The 25,595-nt window shown below is 39.3% G+C and overlaps 1 protein-coding gene across 1 annotated transcript in view; it reads right to left on the bottom strand.

Annotated features, from left to right (window-relative positions):
- khdrbs3 (KH domain containing, RNA binding, signal transduction associated 3) overlaps window positions 1–25,595 on the bottom strand; it is a gene marked incomplete at both ends in the record, with an annotated part of 114,820 nt that overhangs the window by 21,105 nt on the left and 68,120 nt on the right. The window contains 4 exons of the mRNA XM_083926235.1: window positions 3,398–3,480; window positions 16,065–16,245; window positions 21,885–22,024; window positions 22,795–22,941. Coding sequence (XP_083782361.1) covers window positions 3,398–3,480; window positions 16,065–16,245; window positions 21,885–22,024; window positions 22,795–22,941 — 551 coding nt within the window. The remainder of the gene's footprint in view (window positions 1–3,397; window positions 3,481–16,064; window positions 16,246–21,884; window positions 22,025–22,794; window positions 22,942–25,595) is intronic.

The raw sequence follows: 25,595 nt of genomic DNA on the forward strand, positions 1-25,595 counted from the left end.
ATCCTCCGGCAACTGAAATCCTGCCACGCAGTCAGAGCTCAGATTGGTGACTGGGAGCTCCTTAGGCCTGAGAAACATTGTTAGGAGACTTCACGTCCATATACACACACAAACATACTCACCGGCGCACACACTCACACACATACACTCTCCTCGAGGCCGTGCTACAGCTGGGACCTGCTATGACTTTCCTCTGGCTCAGGGTGAAAGTAATGTACCTTTGTCCATCAAAAAGCTAAATAGGATTGTGACTGTGAAGAGGAAGCTTTGAAAGAACAGTACTCTCTTGCATAATTAATCGCGGTAGCTGAAATACAACATTAGAATGTTCTATATTCCTAATTATGAACATCATTTTCATGTACTGTCTGCACGAGTAAACAAAGTAGGGCTGATTTTATTTTCAGTTAAGATTTTGCTTCCCAATATTTATGAAAACAAGACAATTGAGCTAAACGGATTATTGAGCCACACTCCATTACACAATGATGCTGTCGATTTGTCTTGTTTTATAAATCCAGTGCTCCCTTTTCTTTACAGCAGTGCGCTTTTGCCTTTTTTTTAACGAGTTACTGACGTACCGAAGAAAGTTTACCAACATGCTAAATAAGGATGCACCAATTTATCAGCAGAACATTGGAATCGATTGGTATTCGCCACATTGACTGCCACTGGCCAATCGGCACATACAATGGAAAGAAAGAAAGAAGGAAAACATTTTTTTTACTCTGCAACTGCTACTCTACTTCAAATGTACTTGACCAAATAATGATGACTACGATTGGTGCCATATTCAGGCAGTCCTAAAACAAAAGACAAACAAAGAGAACAAGCCACAAATATATATCTTATATTTATGGATAAATGGTCAAAATTCAATCAATCCAAGGCTGGTCCAACCCAAAAATACTGCATTAAGCTTATGTTGTACACATGTTCAACGTCAGCCTGCAGTAACTTTTCAATCAAATCCAGGACACAGAAATAAGAGAAGTAAGTGAATCAGCTGTCTCTGGAGGCACAGCCTTCCATGTCTGGGCCCTATTAGTTGCTTTGTTTCCCACAAGATAACAGACATGAAAATCTCTTTGAGTCGACCCAGCCTCCAGCCTCTATATGATGGACTTACATTTTTCTTCTGTGCCGCCAACCCTTTCCGCTCCCACCACCTTCACCAAGACGCCCACACCCTGACCATTATTCCTGAGTCCCCCTCAAACCAACCAACACTTCAAGATACATCCCTAAGTGTGTTAGAGATGGAGAGGAGTGTGTGCACATGTGTGTGTGTGTGTGATCTTGCTCCCCACAAAGAGAGATAGCACAAAAGATGGATGAAGCCTGGATGACATACATCCTGACACAACAACAAAAGAAAACATCGACCACCGTGCTCACAAAAGGCAAAAGGACAGAATGATGTTCCTTTTCCTTCTCTAGATTTTTTCATCTTTCCCAGCTCTTTTCCATTTTTTGACAAGCTAAATCTGGCAACAATCACTCTTTCCTTGAAGTGGCACAGGCAGGCATACATAAGTGTAGCACATTGTGTGCTGATAAAATACAGTGGGACACCAACAAACCAAAGAGAAAGCCTTTGACCTTGTGTGGCTTGGAGAGTGTGATAGCTCCCTGGATATAAGAAAATCAATATTTTGCATTTAGCTGTGCAGGACCCTCTGTTAAATGGACCACTTTATTTTGCATTGACATGACAACCAAATGCACCTTTGGCGATATATTTTAAAGGGTGATTAAAACAAAAGGTAATACATAATAATGGCATAACATATTAATGAGCTGAAATTGATTTGATACGTAACTGCTGAGTTTGGTGGATTTTATTTCAAAAACAGAATACTTGAATCATAGATCCTGATATACATTAAATCTTTTCAAATATCCCAAATCTGATTGTTAAATTTCACTTTTTAAAAATTGCTTTTCAAAGACAACTTCAAGGTCAGTTGAAACATTTCCCACTTCACAAAATACTTCATTAACACAAAGTGTTCTCTCCCGTTTCAAACAGGGCAGAAAATGAGCATAAATGTTTCCTAACAGCTCCATCATCCAGCTGTTCTGAACTCCAGATACTTGAAAGTCTCAATTTTGCCTCATATTCTCCTACATTTACTCTTGGCCAAATAGCAAGACCTCAGATGCTGCTCATAAAGTTGTACGTTAGACTTGGACACAAATACAACTCATCTGTTGTATTCAGTGCACACACTCAAGCTGTTTGGAGTCCCGCCATTGTGTTTTTGCCCTGGTATGAACTCTCAAGGAGTAGAGTAACAACAATAACTCATGACTACATTTAGTTGCCAGTTAATTAGGTACACCTAGTTCAAACTAATGCAGTGTAATGCAACAGCCCTGCAATAAATCCTCCTTCATGAATAATGTTCAGTTTGTGTTGATACTGTCTTAGAGAGGTGAGGGATTCAATTATCACTGTATCATCCGTTTGTGGTGCTGTTGAATTGTATTGCATATATTAAGCAGACTCTTTTTGTTATAAATGGGATGGACAAAATAATGAAAACACCTGTAAATGCTTTCTTTCTGTCACCACTACAAATGTTTATACTGGACATTTTTTAAGATTAGCTTAGGCTATATTTTCTAACTTGAACGTGGTTTGTATATGTTTTATTTCTACAATACACAGAACATTGCAGCTACAGTATTAAGGTATGGAAGTAAGGGAAACATAGCTATTGAGGGTTTAAAAGCCAACATCTGCAGGCATAACTGACACCTTTTTTGCCACCTGCAGCAGGACAACAACTGTAAACCCAACAACTTTTTAATGTGTTGTGGCGAATGTTTTAGCCAGTGTTGCTCATTTACACATCCAACAGCCACAAGGCAATATTCATTTATAGTTATGTTTCTGTCCACCTGGCAAATATAATTCAACGATAACAACAATAAAGTTCTATTGTGCTGCTAAAGGAGAGTGGATACTCAACTAACCCAAACAATAAAGTTGTGGGCCGTAAAATTAAAAATGAAACATTGAACGTAAAGACACTAAAATGCTCTTTATAGCTGAGGGAAACTGCAAAGTCGATGATGATTTTCTTTTGGTTAAATATAAATGACTCCTTTCACGTTACACATAGTTATTCCTTACATTAGCACTATACAAATATTGATTAGTGTAGCTTTAAAAGTAAGTCGCTGACTTTAAATTTCTAGCAAGTCAAATGCTACATGTCTGAACCCGACACTTTCCACATCTCTAAGAGAGACTGCTTCCTCTACTGAAACTCACCTGGGGGGTTGGATGTGAATTGTATGCGGCAGGAATGCCCGACATCAACATATTTCATAGGAATACTGGGCTGGTAAATGCCTAATAAGGGTTATTTAAAAAATCATCACTTACTTTTGTCCTTGATTATTGTAGTTGTTGTCATATGATTCATATCCTTGGTCATCATAAGCTGTTCCGTAGTCATCGTCGTATTCCTGAAGTAACAGAGACATAATGTAATGTTAGATGAGGTGCAGAAAAATCCCAGCAAACATTCTGATATTGAAAAAAAAAAAAAGAAAACCTGTGCAGCGTTATAAACCTGTTGAGGTGTAGAGCGAATGATGGGTAAGAACAGTGTGCTGCACTGTTTGGTTAAATTGTGACCTAAATACTTTTCCTAAACAATTTCAGCATATTTTACAAAACTGTGTTTCTTCTGTTACTTCTTTTTGTTAAACTTTCCACTAATTACCTAAAAGGGAGCTTTGCTCTATCAACACATTGTGACCCATTAAAGATTTCAACTTAGCGCATATATAGGTCAAACTTCTACTGTTGGCATAACAGCCCATATGCAGCACCATTAAAGTATCAACTGCAGCCCTGCCCTTGTCTCTGTGTCAGCTGACTGACAGTGGGATGTAAAGACTCTCGCTGTGGCGACGTTTCATCACTACCTCAAAGGATGAGCCTTGAACATCTGTTTGTGCTCCAGCAATCTGCCCTGTCCCCCCTTCTGCACTCCACCCAGACTCCCGCCAAGAGGAACATCAAAGCGAACCAGCGCCGCACCAGTCCTAATTTAGGATAAATGGGACTTATGTTCCACAAAAGGCGTCGACCCCTAGCGACACATCTCTCATCCCCCACATACTTCTTGGCTAATTCCACCCCCCTGATTTCCATGCTTGAAATGAATGTCTGTAAGATTTAGCACCAGAAGAAAATGCTCATCACATCCATATTATTATTAAAGCCCTAATTCCTGATTAGAAACATGCATTTGCCAAATGACAGCATTTGAATCGACTCTTTTATCATTAATCCTCCAGAAACGAAGTAAAGGAACTGACAGACGACTCTCAATAAAGAAATTCTTCCTTGTTTCTAAGTGAAATATTTGGTTGACATTTGTTTCCTTATGCTGTGGAGGCAGCCTGGCAAAAGGCACATTTGCATTTCCTCTGTGTGTGAGTGGGAGGTCTGTAGGTTTTGTGTAGGCCATTGTATTTGTCTACAGGTAGCTTGAGGAGAATTTAAGTCCCTCCTCACATTTGTAATTCTGCAGTTACAAGAGCTTCCTCAAAGTCATCAATTCCCCACGCTAATGCAAGTACTAAGTTGAGTCAACAATTGTACTTTTGACAATATTAAACGCCTTTATAAACAGTAAAAGCATCAGTTCTAAAAAAAGCAGTGCAATTTTGTCCAAAGTAGACTTTGATTGGCATTTTCCCATCATAACCTTTTTCTGTCTAATGGAACACTAAAGAGGAAATAATTCATTTCTAAGTGTTTGTCAAATATAATCATGACACTGACAATAGTAAAAACATTGTTAACATTTTTAAGCGACACAGTGGAAGAAGATTGTGCACATGCTTTCTGGAGAGAACAGACTTTAGAAGGCAAGCTCAAAAAAACAGTAGAACGAGGAAGGTTGACATAAATTTGAACCTCAGAAATCAATTTTAGTTCTGCTTGTACCCGGGAATAAAAATGATAATTAATGGCAACATGTTAAAGCAGTATTTAATTCAATCAAGCACTACAATAAATCTGACTATGGCTTCCTTTTTGTTGTGTTAGGAGGTTTATCCTTCATTGCTCTGAAGCGTGGGCTAACTGCTATCTAAAGGGACATTTTCGGATTTTCAGAGCAGAGCTGCTGCTGCCCTTCTGTCAGTGCAGCCTGTCCATTTTGTCTGGCTCAAGTTAATTAGCATATATTGAGTCAGTGCTCTCAACACACAAGCCTCTTTCTGGAGGAGAACACTTGTTTTTACAACCACAATTAACAGTATGCCATGATCACTTTGCAAACAAATAAATGAATGGCCCACTGAGCACAGTACATTAGTATGAAGGCTCTAAGGATCAATACTGATGAGCAATTATGGTACTGAAAATATAATATTTAGGATCACCTTCATGGATATTTATAATCAGAATAGAGTAGAATAAAATAGAACTAGACCACAATCATGAATATGTATGAGATAATGACACTGAACTTCTTGGTCCTTGGAAATACAATATGATTTCATTATGGAAGTAGATTTTTGCTGGTCTTAGCTAGCAGTTCATTAGATCTATGGGACATATTTATTAGTAGAGTGTTATGCACACACTGTGTCATTTATTGAAAGGGGACCCTAACTGTTAAACCCCAAAACTGCATGCTGGGTACAGCTTGCTCTCCATTGGTCCCTACAATATATTAAAGAACAGATGAAGAAATAGAGACCAGAGAGAAGGGACACGTTACACTGTAACCAACCTTTTCATGCATCAGTGGTTTAAATTTTGGAATGGACGCTTTAATTCCTTGAAATAGCCTGGTCACAACTCACAGCTGTTAGCAAATAACAGGTACAGCATTGCTGTGGAATGCAACTATGTCATGGCAGGTGTAAAGCTAAGGACCCAAGTAAGCGCAGTGTTAAGTAAATAGTTTGGATGAGTGGTTCTCTAGAAAACTGCAAGCCAAGCAATCGGCCAGTTCCTAACAAGCCCGTTTTCAAAGGACACTGCACTAGTTACATTCAATTGGCAGATGCTTTTCTTTCAAGTAGCTGACATTTTCCCCACAAATGTACAGTATGAACATAGGATTACAATCATCTGTATTTTATCAAAGCCACAACTAAAGTCTTTAAAGCTGAAACAGGTTTTTACTAAAAGGCACCTGCTGAAGTAAGTTTGTGGATTGTTAAAAGTCATCCCATTTGAAATTGAAATGATGTCTCTGTTTTTGTCACAAATATGCATGTTTCTGTCTCACAAATCTGGGGTTCATTCCACTCATTTCAATAGATTTAAAAGTTGTCTCTATTATACAGTACCTATTGCAGGCTGGGATAACAGCTGGGAACAAACGTGGTCTGATTGAAAGACAGGAATCTCGAGAGGACACCACGTAAAACCACATAGCTGTGATTGTGCAGGCAGCTACAGTCGAGTGAAATATTTTATTTGAGTATAAAAACATGAGGGCAGTCATAAACAGGACTAAGTTAACTGTCCTCCCTGGTAATTCCAAACTGACTATTACCTATTAAACAGGGCCAGAACTATGCATGGCATTTGGACACATGATAATAAATAAGGTAATTTAAGGGAAAATGTAATTGTTCAAATTAAATAATAGCAGTATTCTGAGCATTCAGAATGCCATATTGGCATATACTGTACGCATGTATTGATATTGGACTATATGTTTTCTGATATGCACCAATATGAAAATCTTTTTTCAGAGAACATATAATGGAGAAAATGATGGGGTAATTTACAAATTGTGTCATATCGCTATTTATTTTAGTTGTATTTATTCTTTACTTAAATGGTCAGTAGTTGACTGAAATTAAACATGATTGCATTCATTAATTTCTAGAATTGGTTGACAATGTGATACATTGTAGGTGTATATAATTCTTTAGTAAAGTTCTTTGTTTCAAAGCATCCTTCTGAGTATGTGGAAAACTGGCACACAATCGACACAGAAAACGTCTATTTTCATTCCAGCTCAAAAATTCACTAAAGGGATCACCATATCAGTAATGTGTGAATTTTTCCTCTCTAAAATCAGTATTGGTCTGAAAAATCCCATTTTGGTCGGGCCCTACTGCTAATACAGGATAAAGATGCATACATCTTCGTACTCTCACAATACATCAACACAATCCATTACGAGCCAGACATGAAGCTTCAAGCCCAGCAGAACTGTACATGGTAAGTAAACTTCACAAATGAATGAAGTCTAGGTTGCAAAGTTATATAACGTGATGTGAGAAACAGTCATAAACAGGCATCTGATTGCCTGAGTATTCAATGAGTTCAGGACACGGAGCAGCAGTATCATGAACTGCAGGCAGTAGCGTACTGAAAAGGTGCAGCTAATGAAAAATAAGGAGCAGCATGGGCCATACGAATCATACGAATCATATAAGACAGTGATATCATGAAATTATATCACAGTTTATTATGTTATTTCAGATCATCCCTACACCTTAAAAATGTTGACTTTTATTTATTTAGAAAACCACATTTAGTTCTGCATAAGAAATAGCTGATATTTTTTCTACAAACATTTTTCTATTCCTATGTTGTATAGGCAGCAGGGGATGTGTTCTAAAATACAACACATCTGAATTTAAGTGTAGTATTCCACCATTAAAAACCTGTAGCTTGGGACAGTTGCAATATCAAGTTGCAATATCCCTCCAGGGGTGACCTGATACATAATCTTTGCTGGTTTGCAATGTTAAAAAGAAAAAAAGTTCTTTGACTACTATGGCTTGAAGTGAATGGTAAAGAATTAAACGCCTTTACTCTAGCGTGTTTTTAATATTTAATTTAAAGTAATTAATTTTGTTCGTGTGGTATGAAAAAAATAGTTCCAGGAAGTTAGTCTCACAAAATTGATTTGATACCATGTGACTTACCACCTACTGCTTTTGCATTGATTTAGTTTATTGGGAACTCCATTAGCTGCTGTCTGTACTCCTCCTGGGGTGCAATAAAATAATACAATACAATACAATAAAATACAGTCATATTTAACAATGTCTTCACTTTCACTTCCACTGCTTTCAAAGGGAGAAGATTCCATCAGGCTGACGTAAACCTTTGAGGTGAGGTCAGTCAATCAAGAGGCGGCGCCCCCCTAATTATTCAGAAACTTTAACCTCCAATAAAATAAAAACTAGCCTGGTACAAAAAATGTACCCCCCCCCCCCCCCCCTAGTGTTGTCATGGAGATATGACCTAAACATACAAACTAGACTAGTTATTTTGTACCAGGCTTTGAATAATTTAATTAATTATGCTGTGAAAATGACCTGTTTGACATGGGGGTCAATTAGAAATTGCTCTATTGTGAAACCTGCCCCTAGTGAACACTGGGCGAACTTCAGTTTTTGGCACTTCTGTACTGGATCAACCAGGAAGTCGCTGTGGTGGGGGCTGGCATCAAACCAGTCACATACACATCATACATAGAAAAATGTCTATCAATGTACAGGCAAAACAGTTAAATAACAACAATATCAATTCCGTTCATCTAAACTTCCATGTTGCAAAAACATCAATTACTTATTTTCTCATTTATTGTGCAGGTCTCAGGAACACAAGTTTGATAACTGTGTTTATATTCATTCAATCATCTTCAACTGCTTGTCCCTGTCAGGGTCGCGGGGGAGCTGGAGCCGATCCCAACTGTGTTTAGCTCCAGATAATATTTACAAATACAAATATTAGAAACAAATCAAAACCATTATATCCCACAATAGAATAAACTAGAGATCACACCAGCTTTAACACATAATTGGGACCAGGGGTGTAAAATAGTAGGGCATTGGCACCCTCCACCCTTCCGACCTCCTACTTCTCGCCCCCTTGCTTGGATCACACCCATTTTCGAACTTGGCTTTGATTTTGATCCCAACTAAATAGGTATTAACAATTTGTAACTGTATCTTGCACAGTAGCAACAATGTCACAGTGACAAAATCTGGCCACAGGCAGCAAAATAAACGCCTAGCAAAATACACAAATGTGCCTTTGTGGTAGGTGCTGTTGCAGTAGGTGTCACCAGAACCACATTTTACCATGATGACACAAAGAGATTCACAGGGTGAAAACAATACCAGTCATCGCTTACCTGGCTATACTTTCTCTTACTGAACAGCAGAGTGCTGATTGTGCTTTGTCCTGCACTAACTGAAGCTTTTCCAGCTTTTTGACAGCACTTAACCAGAACACTGAACAGTTATCAAGATGAGACAATACTGTATATTTTATTACCTTCAAGGTGCAACTTGGACTGAGACATGGAGAGCACTTTCTTATAACAGATACCCCTCTTGCCATTTTTACCCATAATATGCTAATGTGACATCCCCAGGAAAGTTGCTCATCAAGCATGACCCTCGAGAGAGGAAGAACCCTAAAGGGTGCAATTATGCCTCATTATATGTCACAGTACTAAAGTGTGACGGAAAAACCAACAATATGATGATGGTGCCAAGAGAAACACTATAGGGTCATTCAACTATTGGAGAACTAGCAAAGCAGTACTAACATAGCAAACACAGATCATGGGAACTTGTTCTCACTCCCAAATCATTAAATACGGCAGCGTGGTCAGTGGTCTTCAGCCTCTGTGTAACCGGACTGCAACACTGTGCGGGGATAAATAATGCCAAATTCTGTGTAGGGAGGAGGTTGGGGTGGATGGATTTATCAAACAAAAACAGTTTTTTCATACAAACGAGGGATAATGTCCAACAAAGTAGGTCCAAAGATCGTCCAGAGTTGCCCTTTCTCACATGTAGGACACAACAGGAGATTGTCCGTGTCAGACTTGTTCACTGTTATTACTCCATTTGGTTTAGACAAGGCAAGGCAGTTGGGCAGAGTGTGCAGGAGGCAGGACATGACATTGATTACACCACGGCCACGTAGCCAAATAGTAATTTGGTCATAAATAACCAAGTCTCTTGCCATGTCATTGAATTTCCCGTCTCAAACACAAGTTACGTAACAGACAGACTTATTTCAACACAAACTAAACATTTTTCTTAATCTAAACCAATAATTTTGTTGTCTAAACATAACATTTTCCTGCACGTTGAAAAATGACACCAAAGGGATACCCATAGTGTTAAAAACGTAATGAGTTCTTAATCCAAGATTGAACTAATATCTGAACAGTCGTAATTACTGTCTAGTGCTGTAAGTAATTATTCTTTTCATTATCAATTAACGTGATTAATCTGATTTGTTTGGTCAATTAAATGTCAGAAAAAGAGGTTACAGTGTTTCTCAAAGCTCAAGATGACATCCATAAATGTCTTGTTTTGTCCACAACTCAAATACATTCAATTTATAGTTATAGAGGAGGAAAGAAACCAGAAAATACTCAGGTTTTAGAAACTGGAATCGTTGCAGGTCGACCTACATCTGATATGGACATTGGAAGCCATTTCTAAACCAAACTCCTCACTACACTTCAAACACATCCCTTTACTTGTCACACAGCAGTGTACGTATCTGAGATAGACCATGCAGTATTAGCAGAGCAGGTACTAGAAGCCCTGATTAGTTTTCAGCACAAGCCACGAGCCATTAGTGTTACCTGAATCCTCCTCTTGTCTTGATGGAGACTGTCCATTTACATCGGACAACACTATCTGTTATTAACCATATTAAACTTTAACAATGGTATGTTATTGCCATTTATTAGAGCAGCTCCTCAATAATTGAGTTACAAGCGAGCTGAGAGGAGAAACATGCTTGGCTTATAAATCACACTGGCACATTGAAAATGGTTCTATTCTTTGGTGCCTGACATGAGGAAAAACAGCTTTAAAAGGGAAAGCAGACTGTGATGATTGTGTGATTGAAGCTATTATAATATCTGATATGTTGCACTGATCTACCATTTAGTCAAAATATCTTGGAGAGCACAAAAGTGCGACTGCACTGCAACAGCACTGTGTTTCCGACACTAAACAGGATTAGTGTGACAGTTAGAGGTTGGAAGGGGGGAAGTGGAGACAGAGAGGGGAGAGAGAGCAGCCCCTAAGTGAGTCTTTCATTTGTATGCCAGTGGATGGCTGAGAGGCGTGTTGTTAAAAGATAAGGACTGGCCTCTGAGGCCACTGAAGACTAACAGAGGGCCTGGCACTGCATGTTACAACAGCAGTATCACAGCCGCTCCACTGTGCTCTACAATACCCCTGTAACAGATAGGATGCCGCTGACACCCAGAGCCGGCTTTTCAGGCGCTGGATTGGTTCCCTGCACACTGTACTAAATCCAGATGAATTCAACAACACACTGTCCTCACATTCTGAACTTTGTAGACAGCTGCGCGTGCTGCTAGGCCTGTGTTAAAAACGAAAAGGTGTCACAAATGCAAACAACAAAGCGAGCAAATTAAGCAAATCAAAAGAAGAAGGAAAGCCTTGTTCTTCCCAGATGACTTCAGTATGAGACCATCTGTTTAAATAAAAAAAAGTCTCGCCTCCGCACAGCTGTGCCACACACAGTATTTATAAAGTTAAGTTAAGTTCTTAACAATAAAAGCAAAATAAGACCCAGTGATATTGTTCAAAGAAAACAAATAATCCAGTATTTGTAACCCTTGGTCATTTCTCAGTGTCATTTATTCTGCTCTTCCTGCCAGCATATTTCAGAACGCTGAACAGGCTGGAATTCGCTGAAGCTTTTCCGCTGCAGGGGTAGAAATACTACTCAAGCTATCAGATTGAGGATGCTAAAAAGTTGGCCCATGCATCAAGATGAAGTATCACTTCCACTTGACAAATGTCTTAGCTTTTTTTAACTGTTACTTTAGCACCTTTGGTTTTGATCTTGGCAAAGTTTTAAAGTGTTTTCACATCTGTCAACAATTATCAGGGGAATTCACGTCATTAATAAATACATTAGACATTCAGAAACATCTGCAGTAGAACATCACTATCTCTGATGCAATTAGCTGTACGTGTCTGTTCTTGCTCACCCTGCGCAGAGTCATTCAGGCACTGGGAGGAAATGCAAACTCTAAATAGAATGGCCCAAACAGTGGTTACAGGACTTCTGAGGTGGCCGTATTGTCATGGTTTTTTACTCCCATTTTTAAGACCAGGAGTCTACAGCCAATCTGTGAGGTAAATGCTAAAACCAGCATGCTAAAAATCACCATGTTACTGATGCTTAGCAGGTATAATGTTTTACATATTCAACATCTTAGTTTCGTGTGTTGGCATGTTAAACGAATGACAGCTGAGGGTGATGGGAATGTCATTCATTTGTAGGTATTTGCTCGTAAACAAGAGTATTGAGCAAAGTAAAAAAATGACCTGATGTTTGGCCGGGAGAAAAAATCAGGGGATCACCAAAGACATTAGGATGCATCCTCTGGGCACCATGAATATCTGTAAAAAATGTCATGGCAAACCACCACAGTGGTGGGCTGACCCACCCACCAACACATCCATCTCTTAAGCCATGCTGCTAGCACGGCTAATGCAATTCAGAAGAACAATTGTTTTAAAAAATACTCAAATGATTAGTAAAATGTCTATTTTGCAGCTTTATGTGCAAACCACATTTCATACACAAAGGTACGTTCAAAGTGCGGTAGTGGAAATACAGATAATACTCTATTTGAAAGGGATAGAAATCAAATTATTTTCTCTTTAATTATTACAAATCACAAGTTTTGTTCCATATGAATATATTACAATCTTATCTTCATGATTTCTCTTGCCTGCAACACCAGTTTGATGCAGCTTTTTTTTTTATTGTATCTGAAATATTTTCCTCACCATTACATCCAATTTAGATTAAAACTGCTACAAGGACTGCACCATAGATAACACTATTCAATTAACAATGTTTGGCTCTCAAAAGGGCTGGACATGCAGAGAGGGGGATGTTGTTTTTAACACCACAATAGTCAGCGAGTACCCACAGTGCTCAGAACGGATTACTGTATCTGGAGGATTTAACATAAACAATACAAACCCACGTGTGTTGCACATCTCTTGGTCTTCTCACCGGGAGGAATTAAGCTTGTGTGTGAACAAAAACAACACACATACATATAGCTCTAGATTTAGCATGAAAGTGAAGTTCTGCTACTTTGATTAGCCTCCTTGGATTTCATGTTGGCAACATTGCAATATTACAAAAAAGATGACATGCAGCCTTGTTTCTATAATGAGAATTACATCATGGTAATTGTTCTCCAATGGGATTAGCAGCAGGTAAAACAAAGCTCTCAATGCACCTAATGAATTACATGAAATGAGATTTGGCTGCTATCATGGTAACCATTTAAGACAGATGGGGCTGCCAAGACTGGATCACAGCATAATAACATTTTTGTGATTTTGCTATGTAACAATTGGATTTAGAGTAATTTGATACAGATTATGTAAACCCAAAGCCATCCAGACACAGATGCGTGGATGTACAGACGGTGCACACCCATGCATTATCATGTCAAAATCACCTAGAGGTAACCCAGGTCTGGTGCTTTTAACATGAACAAGAGAGGGGAAGAAAATGCCTCCAGCTAAACAAATGTTTTGGCCCGGGGCGATGCCGCATAGCAAAAAAAAGAGCGGTGAGAACATGCATATGAGTGAATGTTAAGCAGTGATAAATGAAGGCAACAAATGTGAACAAGAAACATCTCTTTGTCATTTTATTGATGTATACAAGAGCCTATTTGTCAGCGCCCGATGGAGAACACTTGTCCTGGGATGGTGATGGATTCAGATAATACAGAGTCAAACTCATTCAGCCTCTAATTTGCAGCGATGTACTTAGATTTATCATCCAGCAGATGTTGGGGGTCTTTTTTCTCCACCCAAATACACAGGTGCAGGTGTCGGGGGATGCAGTTTACAACTGTGACAATGATGGGAAACAGCTGGTCCAGGAGTCATTCTCTACGACCTCCACACATTTGAATTGCAACCTCTGAATAAACCTGTCAGATGTGGTTAGGTATGGGCTGCTGGGGCAATTTTCCAACTCAAGCCACCTCCTCTCTCCTCCTATCTGCTAAATATGCAATGTTGATGCTGGAGTGCCTGGGGACCTTGCCTTGACTCTGACTCTTAGCCTAATATATTCATCCCTGGCAGCTGTTGATATTACAGCCAGGTTCCCATAAGACTGTGCAGGTAAGCTACAAGACCAAATCACAATAATGGCTGCAATAACAAATGTGTGCTCTTAATGCTAACGCCTCATGTAGCAAGACAAAAAAAGGAGAGTTTAACTAATACAGGCTGATATTTAAGCAGGTATGTGTATCTTGTAGTGAAATGGTCATCTTTAAAAGGGACAGCAACATATTTTCCCATTCACAATGTTATATAGTCATGGAGATAGTTTTGTGTAATGCTGTGATACATTTGAGGGTGAGTGTGTGAGAGAGAGAGAGTGTGTGTGACGGAGAGTATAAGATAAGTGGTAATGTTGTGTATGTATCAGTGCAGTGTGTGTACAGTTGAGGCTATTTGTCACCAAGTTCCGTGTCTTGCTGCTTACTACTGATTAAAAAGAATGGAGTCCAAAAGCTAATGACAACTATGGTCCAGGCTCCCATTTTCTTTTGTATGACAGGTCCTCATTATTGGTTTATAGTGACTTATTCTACTGTTGGAAAAACATAAAATATAGAAGCATGCCATCTGGTAATGTAATTTTGACTATGTACAATTATTAGTGTTACATATTGTTAATGTGTGACAAATTGTTGTGTGTCATGGTGATTTTCCCTGTTAAAGAGATCAGTGTTGTGGGTTATTCATTTTTGTGTTACAATGTATAACCATTAGTAACAATGGTGTGCAGTTAATAGGGGTCTTTCTCAATCAATACACTCACAGTTTGTAGCAACCATTCTTCAAAACAAACAATATTATATATTTTGCTTACTATCAAAGAGTTACAGAAAATGTTTCACCTATGCACCAGGCACTACTTTTCTACCATACTCTGCCTCTGATTGGTTTACCCTGATATTCTTACCCAAACCCAACTAACGAAGGATACAAGTACTTTGACATCCTGAGCACTAAATGTCGCCGACGGAGTATGGAGGCCTATTAAAAATTCATATCATACAGGAAATTACTGTCAAACTGGTATACTGGTTTATATGGTATACCACCCGGCAACAATTACTTGATCTTAATATCTTTTTGGGGGTTCAAAGTTTTGGAACAAAAGTTCCCATAATGCTTTGGGGGTTGTAAATAGGAAGTATAACGGTGTCCTGGTGTTAGTAGTGGGCCAAAATGTGAGCCCTGTTTTCTTGGCCTATATATTTTTACATTTTGTTTAACTGGCACCATTAAATGTATGCCTAGTTGGCTATTAGCAGTCCCTGTTTGCAGTGAACCCATGGATGTACGATAAAACTTGAAAATGTGATGATTCTCATTCATTTTCTGGCGTCTTTTTCTGTGATTTCTAAGCGGAATAATGGAGGCTTATTTAGAATGGACATCCAAATAATGAAAGCTTTAGCTATGACATTTGACGGAAAATGTAACAATCAGGCAGAGTTATTAAGTATTTGTCCTCGTTAGCTAATGGCTACTGCAGCTGCAACAGCTGACTGTGTTAATGAGTGGGTCAAACCAGCAGGCTAATCTACAAGAACTGCATTCATGTTGTTGATAATGAGCTTTGTTTGTGCCCAAATTAGACAACTTTGTTGTTCCAGTTAAGGACAGGAACAACAAAGCAGGACTAAAGGTAGGGAAAAGATGTTTTTTGAATACCAGAACGCACCTATAACTATCCTCAAACTTACATGCACTGACACTAATTGTATGAGTTAATACTGTGGATATTAAAAGGGCACAGATCATTTAGTGTTTAAGAATGCCATACATAGTGAAAAGGGACTCGCACAAGTTCTCACAGCCCAAAACCGGTCAGTTGCTTGTTTCCAAATCATCTTCACCGTGTTATAAAACAAAGGGAAAACGATTAATTCTCACACTTGACAAACTTTAATGAGGAATTGTTTTGAAATACTCACATATTCGCCATATGTATCCTGAACTATGGGAGGAGCTGGCCGGTACCCGCCGGTTGGGGGGGCGCCTCTGGCTCTCTGAACCCCCCTCCCTCTGGAAGATGGAGCCCGGCTTGGGGGGGCTCCTCGGGGTGCTGCTCCTCTGGGCACCACTGCATGCAGAGGAGGAACTCCTCCTCGACTCCTGACACAAGACACAAACATGCGCCAGGTTTAGATAACAGAACAGGAACTCAAATACATTTTTCATATCTCATTATGAGATAAGATTTTTTTTTAAAAAGGGGATCCATTCTGTGAATAACTGGCAGGAGAAATAGTGTATGTACCGTTGTTGGGATGGATCAGGTAACATACAGTATATTTTCTTTCTACACATCATGTTCATATGGTCTTAATGCATTAAAGTATAATGTTACAAGGATATTATTATACAATTTATCATTAACATGATATGTCCACTGCATCCCTGGTCTTTATGATGAGGTGCTGTAATTTATTATGTTTACAGTCAAACTGCCTCCTCTACTTCCATTCCAGTTAGTGACTTCCTTCATCATCCAGAATGATTTGGTACGACCGTGAATTTGATACATTCACCAGCAGGTTATATGTGTAGGTGGGACAGAAGAACAGCGAGGGTGGAGGGCAAGTTCTTCCAGTCGAGAAAAGAGTGAGTCATGTCCATTACTCAAAACACAGCATGTCTTGTGGCTGAATTGCTTTGCTGTCTATTAAGGAAAATGCAGATGACTAAAGTGGTATTTCTGCATTTTCAGTGATGGATGTTGGATGTCTTTAAATAAAGCCTTGCAGTTGGACTCTGGGGAAGTGGCACAAAAACCGGATTTTTAACATTAATGTTTTAAATATTGCGGTGCAAGTTTCAGGCTTTGGTTTTACCTTTAAAATGGAGGTAAACAAGCATGATGCCCATAAAGCTCTGCTGCAAAATAGCTACAGTGAGATACTGATCTTTACAGTCATCCTCTGTAGATGCATTAACACAGAATCCAGAGTTTAACCTGCACAGTGATCAAGATTGAAGCAAAGTTAAGCTGCTCTGTTGGAAATCAAAGACAGCCTGACCTTGTGGTTTGGTAACGTGTTGTATGAGCTTTTTACACCAACTGAGATTTCTTTAAAAGCAGTTAACTGATATGAAGCAGAAAACCACCAAGGTTGCTCTTTGGGTCATTTTCTTTCTCTGCTTTCCGTTTCTCCATCTTATTGGTTAAACATCACCGATTTGGGGCAGGATGAGAAAAAAAAAAGAAATCTCTTTTAATTTTCAGACTAATGAGGACAGCGGATGATGTTTACTTGATAGAAATGGGACCACCCTCTAGCAGAGAAGAAAAAACAGTTGAGCACTGGGAGTCGATTCCCCTTTAACAGCAGGGCTTCTCTTCCAGAAACAGCTCCAGTCAAAGTCAAAGAGATACATGCGACTGCTGCAAAGTGTCCATCCAGAGCCGTGGTTTCAATCAAAAGTAAGCATGCAAGTGTGAATATGTAGAAAACTGAATGTGATCCTGTGAAACCTCTGTCTAATCACTCTTAAAATATGCATGGTAAATTGAAAATACAGCCAATTATTATTTGACTATGAACAATACAAATGCCCTGTCTCTGTGACCTTGTTTATCTCAGAATGAAAGAAGTGTGTTTTCTTTTATAAACACAAAAGAACAAACGCGACTCTGTGCTGGGTTTTTTCTCTTTTAAAGCACAGCCTCGATTCAGAGAGACTTAAAGCTTTCTAATGGCCGTGCGTATTTTTATTTGTAGTCTTGTGAGGTCTCAGGGGAGCTGGAATTAGCGTGGGATAGTAGAGAGAAAAGCATCTACTGGATATCATTTGCATATAAAGGCTTTTATGCAAATGTGGCTTTGCTATGCTAATGTTTATGGACACTAGACATTGCATCACTGTGTACTACCAGACACTATCACTTTTGTTTTTCTATTAAAAAGTACTTGCTGACTTTATGTCCACCCCGACCTACTTCAGCACATGTGAATACTAGGCAGCATAACACAGAGCAAACTCTTTTATTCACCAAATATGAACAGCCTAAATCACAAAGTGTGTCTGAGAAGAACTCCCCCTGCTTCAGAAGCTTTATATTTGACCAAATAAAAAATTACGACTCTTACCTCTCTCCCTTAATTAGAAGAAATGTATGAGGTAGTACACACACACACACACACACACACACACACACACACACACACACACACACACTGTATATATACTGTGTGTGTGTGTGTGTGTGTGTGTGTGTGTGTGTGTGTGTGTGTGTGTGTGTGTGTGTGTGTGTGTGTGTGTGTGTGTATGTGCGTGTCCGTGTGTGTGTGTGTGCAACTTTTACTGTGAAGCAATAACAGGAAAAGCAATGTACTTGTCCTGGAGGTTAGTGCTAACAGCAACAAAAATGCCTCCACAAAACAAAATGTGTTTTTTTTCTGTTAGCAGATACACCAGTGCTCTAGCTGCTCAACAAATGTTTGCAGTGTCCAGATTTCTGGGACCTGCTGTGTTAACCTGCATTTTCTGTTAATACACCAGTAGCCATAAGTGTAGCCAAATCAACCAGGACTGAAATCTAAAAGAATATAACAGCGGTCACGGCTGCCGCTGGCATCCTCCCTTATGCCGTACAGCAGGATGTGTGGTTCCCAGTCGGGGATTGGCACGTTTAGTTTCTTCAGTCTTTTATTTAATAGTAAGGATTTAATTTTTAAGCAAGGCTGAAAAAGTGGAGCATAAAATTGGTTCTTTCTATCATATTCAATTAGCAAGCTGTGCCTAACTGCAGCTTCAATAAATTACTGTATAGAGTTTAAAGTGACTTCTAGTGGTCACATATAGGGAAGTAAAGTATTCTCATCAACAGGTTCGTTGGATATCGTACGAAAAGTAATGCACAAAAATCTGTAGGTTATCTCACAAAATAGGACTTTGTATGTAATGCCAGAAATGGCAACGGGAACTGGATCGCAAAGGTTACATTTGGTTACGTTTAGCAAACAATAGGTTACGGTTAGGGTTAGGCAACAAATCGACCCTTACATGAAAAAAGGGGACTGCTAGGGTTAGGCAACAAAACGACCCTTACATGAAAAAAGGTGACTGCTAGGGTTAGGCAACAAAACGACACTTACATGAAAAAAGGGGACTGCTAGGGTTAGGCAACAAAACGACCCTTACATGAAAAAAGGGGACTGCTGGGGTTATGCATCACTGTCTTGGTTAGGATTAGAAAAAATGTTGTGGTTTGGCATAGTGTATGCAGTTTGTTGCATGCAGTACATATGTGTTATTTTCACCTGTTCTAAAATGGTGTATTTAACCATTTCTGCATACTGGGGTCCCTAAAAGTCTTGAAATTGCATACATTGGGCATATCTGGAAGGCTGAGACTCACAAATATAGTGACCAGGCTCTATGTGGGTAACAGACAGGACAAGATAACATTTGGCTTACTTTATTCCATGAAGTGAACAAGGGGAGATTGTTTTGGATGGAGTAGGATAATGGACAGAAGCCAAGAAGGGGTAACTTGAAATGAGTGATCATGAAACAAAAAAAGAGAGAAAGAGTGAGACGTCCTTCTGACTGAACATTCTCTAAGCTGTACTGACAGCCCAGTCCAGAGAAAGCTGGATTTACCAGCCTTAGATGTCCTGGCTCTCTTGGCCAGTTGGTTTCCTTTGGTCCACAGAAAACCGCCTGGCAAGTTCAGTTAATAAGCACACAGTGAAACTCTAAATGAAAGCCGCAGTACTTTGGTTTGTAGTTTCATGCCAATCATCTATGGTTTCTGCCTCTTCTTTGTACTTCCTGCTGAGGTCTGCACACTGTCAGCATAGCTGAACCTATCAGGGCTCATATTTTCTTCTGAAGAATTCATTGTTGTAGAATATGAGAAATGCCTTTCATAGATTATACAGGAAACATTTTTGGTTCAGTATGTCCCACCGGTATAATTTTATATCAGCATGTAACTGTACATTAGTATACACTGTGTCTCCTGCCTGCCAGTCACCAGTTGTTTGTCAGTGCTTCAAATGTCTCATTTGACCGTATGGTTAAGGTTGATTAGGTCGAGGGTGAGATTGTTGAAATTGTTACAGTAAGAGAAACCAAACAATTCTGTTGGAAGGTGATAGGACACAAACTGCTGTCTCCATTGCCAAAGTCAGACTATTTATACATCTAAACATGCAACTTCTTATCTAAGAGGTTTTGCTGTTTTCCTTTGAGAAAAGACAGACTTTTCAAATCGATGATATGAAAAAAAGATGTCAGGATTTATGGCATTTTTACACCAATTTCTTTTTCTTTTCAATTTATCAAACAGGTGAAACCAGTTGGACCTGCTGTTTGGCATTTTAGCAAGTGATTGCAAGGTGCGTCCCTCTTCTTACTGCATGTTACCAAAGGATGATCATGTATCCTTCTGGATGAACTGACAATTTGACAGCCAGTTTGGTGGAAAATCCTCCCCCTCTGAAAATCAGGCGTAAACGTTGCACAGATAAGTCACAAGGAAGGTTGTAATGGAAAGAAAACATGACTATACTTTCATTCTACCGAAATTTTACGGACCAAAAATGTCCAAAGAACTGTACTGTCAGTTATCTAAAAATAAACAAATAAAATGGACCCATGACTAAATTTGATACCAGAGATTGAAAAAGAGCAATATTTCGGTGGATTTTGGAAATGGTCTGGATGCTGTTTGTTTTCCAAGTAGTATTTACCAATCATGTTTGAGAAGGTTTCAGTTGCATGCGGGTAAACAGTCCGTGTGGTGAGTAAACGAGGCAGAACGCATTGGCCAAAATGCAATCACGGAACCCATTGTCTATTATATGGTGACGATTTATTTAAAAAAATTTTTTTTAATTATTTATCTGCATTCATATGCATATATATGTTTATATAGACGTCATCTCTCACCTCCAATTCCATTCTCAAATTTCAAGTTGGTTATTGGACCGTAAACAAAGGCTGTCACTTGGAAGAAGAAGTCTTGGTCTAGATATCCACTACACTGGAAAGCCACAATGATTAGCCAGTGCCCCTAGAGGCTTAAATTATCATTGGACACAGAGCCAGTGGGTTTCAAGATTGTTCTGTATGATACTACCATCAGGGAGTTGAGGCTCGCGTCATAAATTTACTAGAGGACGCAACTTCATTGTTTTGTTTATTTTTTTGAAAATACCTTTATTTCATGCATCTACCTAATTCACCCCTATTATAGTGAAGTATCTGACCATCCCACCACCAGTTATATTGACTTATGCCAGCCACAACAACGAAACTGGTGTTATTTTCATCTTGTCAGTCTGTCTGTTTGCATTCATAATTCTTTCTGCCAGTCTGTCTGCAATGAAATACTGCCTTAGTAAATCAAGAGTTAATACATGCACATCCGCACATTTATTTTAGAACTGTAGCAAACATTTGCATTGACACATAGTAAACCAAGTGAATGTGGACCACATTGATCAATAAATAAGGCTACTAAACTAAACTTTAATGTAACATCCATATCTTGCAAACATCCATATCTTGCAAAAACAACAAAAATAGATACAATTTATCTGCTGGTATTGTACTAGACAGAGGCAGTCATAAATGTGCTGCTACTGTAAATGACACCATTAACTCTGAAAAAGCAACTGGATACTGTTCAAATCCATAAAAAAACTGTCTTCCAGTAGGTCCTTAAGTATAAATGATACCATCTCCCCAACAACAACCTGCACACGTACACACACACATACACACACTTGGAGGTAGGTTACCTGGGAGGCCCTGAAACAGGTGTCCCTCTACCACGGGCGACTGACTTGCCCCTCACCGATGGCACCTTGGCATCCTCCGAGCCGCCGTTCAGGTATGTGAGCTCCTGCAGCTGGGCCTGTCTGATCTCATCATTGTAGTCCTGCACACAGAGAGGCAGCATGTTCACACAAACACAGACAGATAGACTCGCTTTCAATTACACTGTATTAAATTCCATCCTTTATCTCCAGGGCTGCAGCCCCGGGAATATCTAATTAATGTACTTTACAGTACTGCCGTGACCACTGTTCCTGAGGCAGCAAAACATTTCAGATCTCCCGTTGATAAATCCATGGGACCTCATTTGCCTTTATCTCCCCACACAGTTGTTTTTGCCACTAAATTAATACAAATTATTAACATGGGAATGGGTCTTTAATAATAAATGGTTGATATGACTGCCATGTGTCTGCTCTATCAATAAATAGGCTTTGTAGCAGCAGTAGGGAGAGGTAACATGATGGGATGTGTGGGAGGGGTCTACTGATAATTAATGGTGAGATGTAAATTATCATAGCTTTGAGCATTGGAGAGATCATCCATAATGAATGGAGGAAGAGTAAATAAGCTCTATGCTGCTGCCAGGGAGAGTTTGGCCCATGCAGAGATCCTCCACTACGCTCTTTTATTCTTGTAATACCCACGACTTCCCACTCAGGATCACACACACCGAATCAGGCGCTTTCCACACACTCTGACAGCACTCACAGAATTACAATGCAAGTAACGGATGAAGAGTGTGAGCTGGAGAGGAGGGTGTCTCTGCTGTTACTCACTCATTTCACTGTGGACAGGCTGAAAATGAGTTCAGAGCATCTGGGAAGAGATTCAGTAAAAGAAAAGGGAAAGACAAAGTGTAAGGGAACTTACTGGGATGAGAAACTTCTTGATCTCCTCTAGCGCGTGACCCATCCGGGCGTAGGCCTCGGCGGGCGGGGCGAACACCTCGATGAGCACGTGCAGATCTTCGTTCAGGTGGTGATATTTGGCCTCACCGCCCTGTCGTAGCTCTTCTTCCTGATGGTACAAAATATTTAAAAAAGATGTTTGGTATAATATATCCTCTGTCTAGGGAACGAGTGTGAGTTAGCTGTCACAGTCAGCAACATTTATCTTGTTTGTTTTTTTTTGTATGTTGGCAAGGATTTACTGGAGGGACTTTTTTCATAACTGTTACATAATGAGGTTTGATGCTTCAGTGCTGGATAGTTGCAAAAAGACAGACAGGAAATATTTATGTGGGTTCTTTTAAACGTGTATTTCTGCAACAAGGCAATCCCTACAAGTTTCTACTGCGGCTGTCACGTTGAACTGATTGCTTTTGTCCTGACACAGCTGCCTGTCCTCGTAACAAATGTATAGATGTGCAGGGTATGCACTATCATGCACCTGATAATAATAAATAGAGTTCTGCAGCTCTGTTTAAAATAAATTCATCAACTTTGGGAGGCAAGCAAATACTTGGTAGGGTTGTTTTAAACAGTAGTTTAGTAGTGTCAATAACATTAACCATTTGTTAAAATAAATCCATAATGTGTAAAATAGTAGTTTATATTAGCAATGTAAAGAGAGACAGTCAAATAGTGAAAAGTATGTTTGTCTTTAGCTAACCTAAATAACTTGGTGGACCATTATCTGTTGCTTTGGTGTAAGATGATGAAATGTGATTTTGCAACAAATTAATTTAACTACGCAATTGAAAAAACAGACACCTTCATCATCAGAAAGTCAAAAGAATAAAACACCAAAAGATTGGACCACCTGTACTTGACTGGCAGCTGTTTCCTTGTAAATTAACTGCAGAAACCCAACAACATTTGACACACCAAAGAGACTAATTAAAAGTAAGGCTCTACAGGAATATTTACATGAAATAGATAAAAATCTTAAAATTAAATTGTTTAAAAGGCCATACATGCAACCCTGCATGTATAACTACTACTGTAATTTCCCTTGCCAGGTAAATTCTGGAGAAAATCTAATACGGTAGAGATACCCGTGGTGCATAGATAATGAACCCATCTGACTTAAAAGACTAATTTTAGGGCTTTTATTGCAGCTGGAGAATAAAAAGAAAGGGGTTGAAAGAGATTATGACAAACAGCAAAAGGCCCTGGGTCAGATTTAAACCTGGGCCACTGACGAGGATACAGCCTTCATGTCCAACCCCTCCACCACCAGAATGTCAAAATGTCAACTTAATTAGTGATTGGCACAGATTTTGGTAGAGTCATTTGTGTCCCTCGGGGGATGAATGATAATGTCTTGGGTGAGCCCCTAACTTTCCCTAAAGATTGACGGTTGGAACTCTTGGATGGATTACCATGCAATTTGGTGTAGCTATTCATAGAGAAGTGGTGATCCCATGACTTTTTGGCTAGTACCATGATTGGACAAATGTTGTCCAACACGTTGGTTAAAGTTTCCTTTATTGTAAACATTACAGCCTCACAGAGCTACTAGCATGGCTTTAGACTTTTAGTCACTGTTCAATCTAATTTGTTGTTGAGCCTAGTCCCTTAAAAATGATGAACAACTAAACTGCATTATCAGTTTACGTTTGTAAGATAAACTTTTTTTGTCCCAGATTACATTTGTTTTGGACATATTACAAGAACGTTTCTAATCAAGGTTTCAGAAGTCCCGCAGCGGGAAGTCAGGGTGGATGGATGGGTCACATAAACGCACTTTCACCCAGGAAACCGTGGTTCATGTCCTGTGTTAAACCAAAAGTCAATGTTGTTATTTAAAGCTGAAGAAAACGTAATGTATCTGTACCTCCACCTTCTGCTCCCTCCCTTTCTGCCTCTAATGGTATCTGCTGCTATTCCACTGTGCCCGACCTCCAGCAACCACTCAGAACTGAACGTTTTTTGACGCAGTGTCAGAATCTAGCAGATTCCATTAGGAGCAGACAGAGAGCAGAAGACGGAGGTAGAGCTACATGACTTTTTCACAGATCATCTGTCTCGCTGTGCTGTTAAGGATATAGTCATAGTTTCAGCAAATATGAATTAAAACCTCAAGTGTCAACCTCAAGGCGGTGCTCAAGAAAATTTCAAGGGATCCCTAAAGTCATTAGGGCGCATCCTCTGGGGACTACACATGTCGGTTAAAAGTTTCATGACAACCCATCCAACTGCTGCACAGGTCTTTGAGTCTGGGCCAGGTGGTGACGTGACCGACATGGAGCCATGCTGCTGGCATGGGAGAAAATGTCATTTGGACGGACAAAAATATGTTTCCTACATCTATCTATATATGGCTGATCCATACTGTTTATAATACTGTCTTTGTAATTATAATCCATCTGTATGGTGGAGTGTTTTCACAAAAGTTGTCAATCAGCTTGTCTGGTCAGACATGTTGTGGCTGTCACTGCCAATAAAGTCTGTTCAAAACAAAAGCTGCAACAGACTTGGATTTCACGTATTTTCATGCACTGCACTCAACAACAAAAACTTAAGTGACACATAAGTTATTCAGAGGCATGTAGAAAGTTTCAGTTTTTTATCCTGAAACTGGTGTCAGTATATGCTAAACAAGTGTGTATTTCTTATATATTTGGTGAATATTAGAACCCCTAAAAGTAGAGCGGATTTAACTCACTCCTCTCGACTCCTGTGCCTGCAACAGCACAATTCATTAAGACTGCAACAGAAACATATACA

This window comes from Echiichthys vipera, assembly GCF_963691815.1.
Source record: "Echiichthys vipera genome assembly, chromosome: 13".
Taxonomy (NCBI): Eukaryota; Metazoa; Chordata; class Actinopteri; order Perciformes; family Trachinidae; genus Echiichthys; species Echiichthys vipera.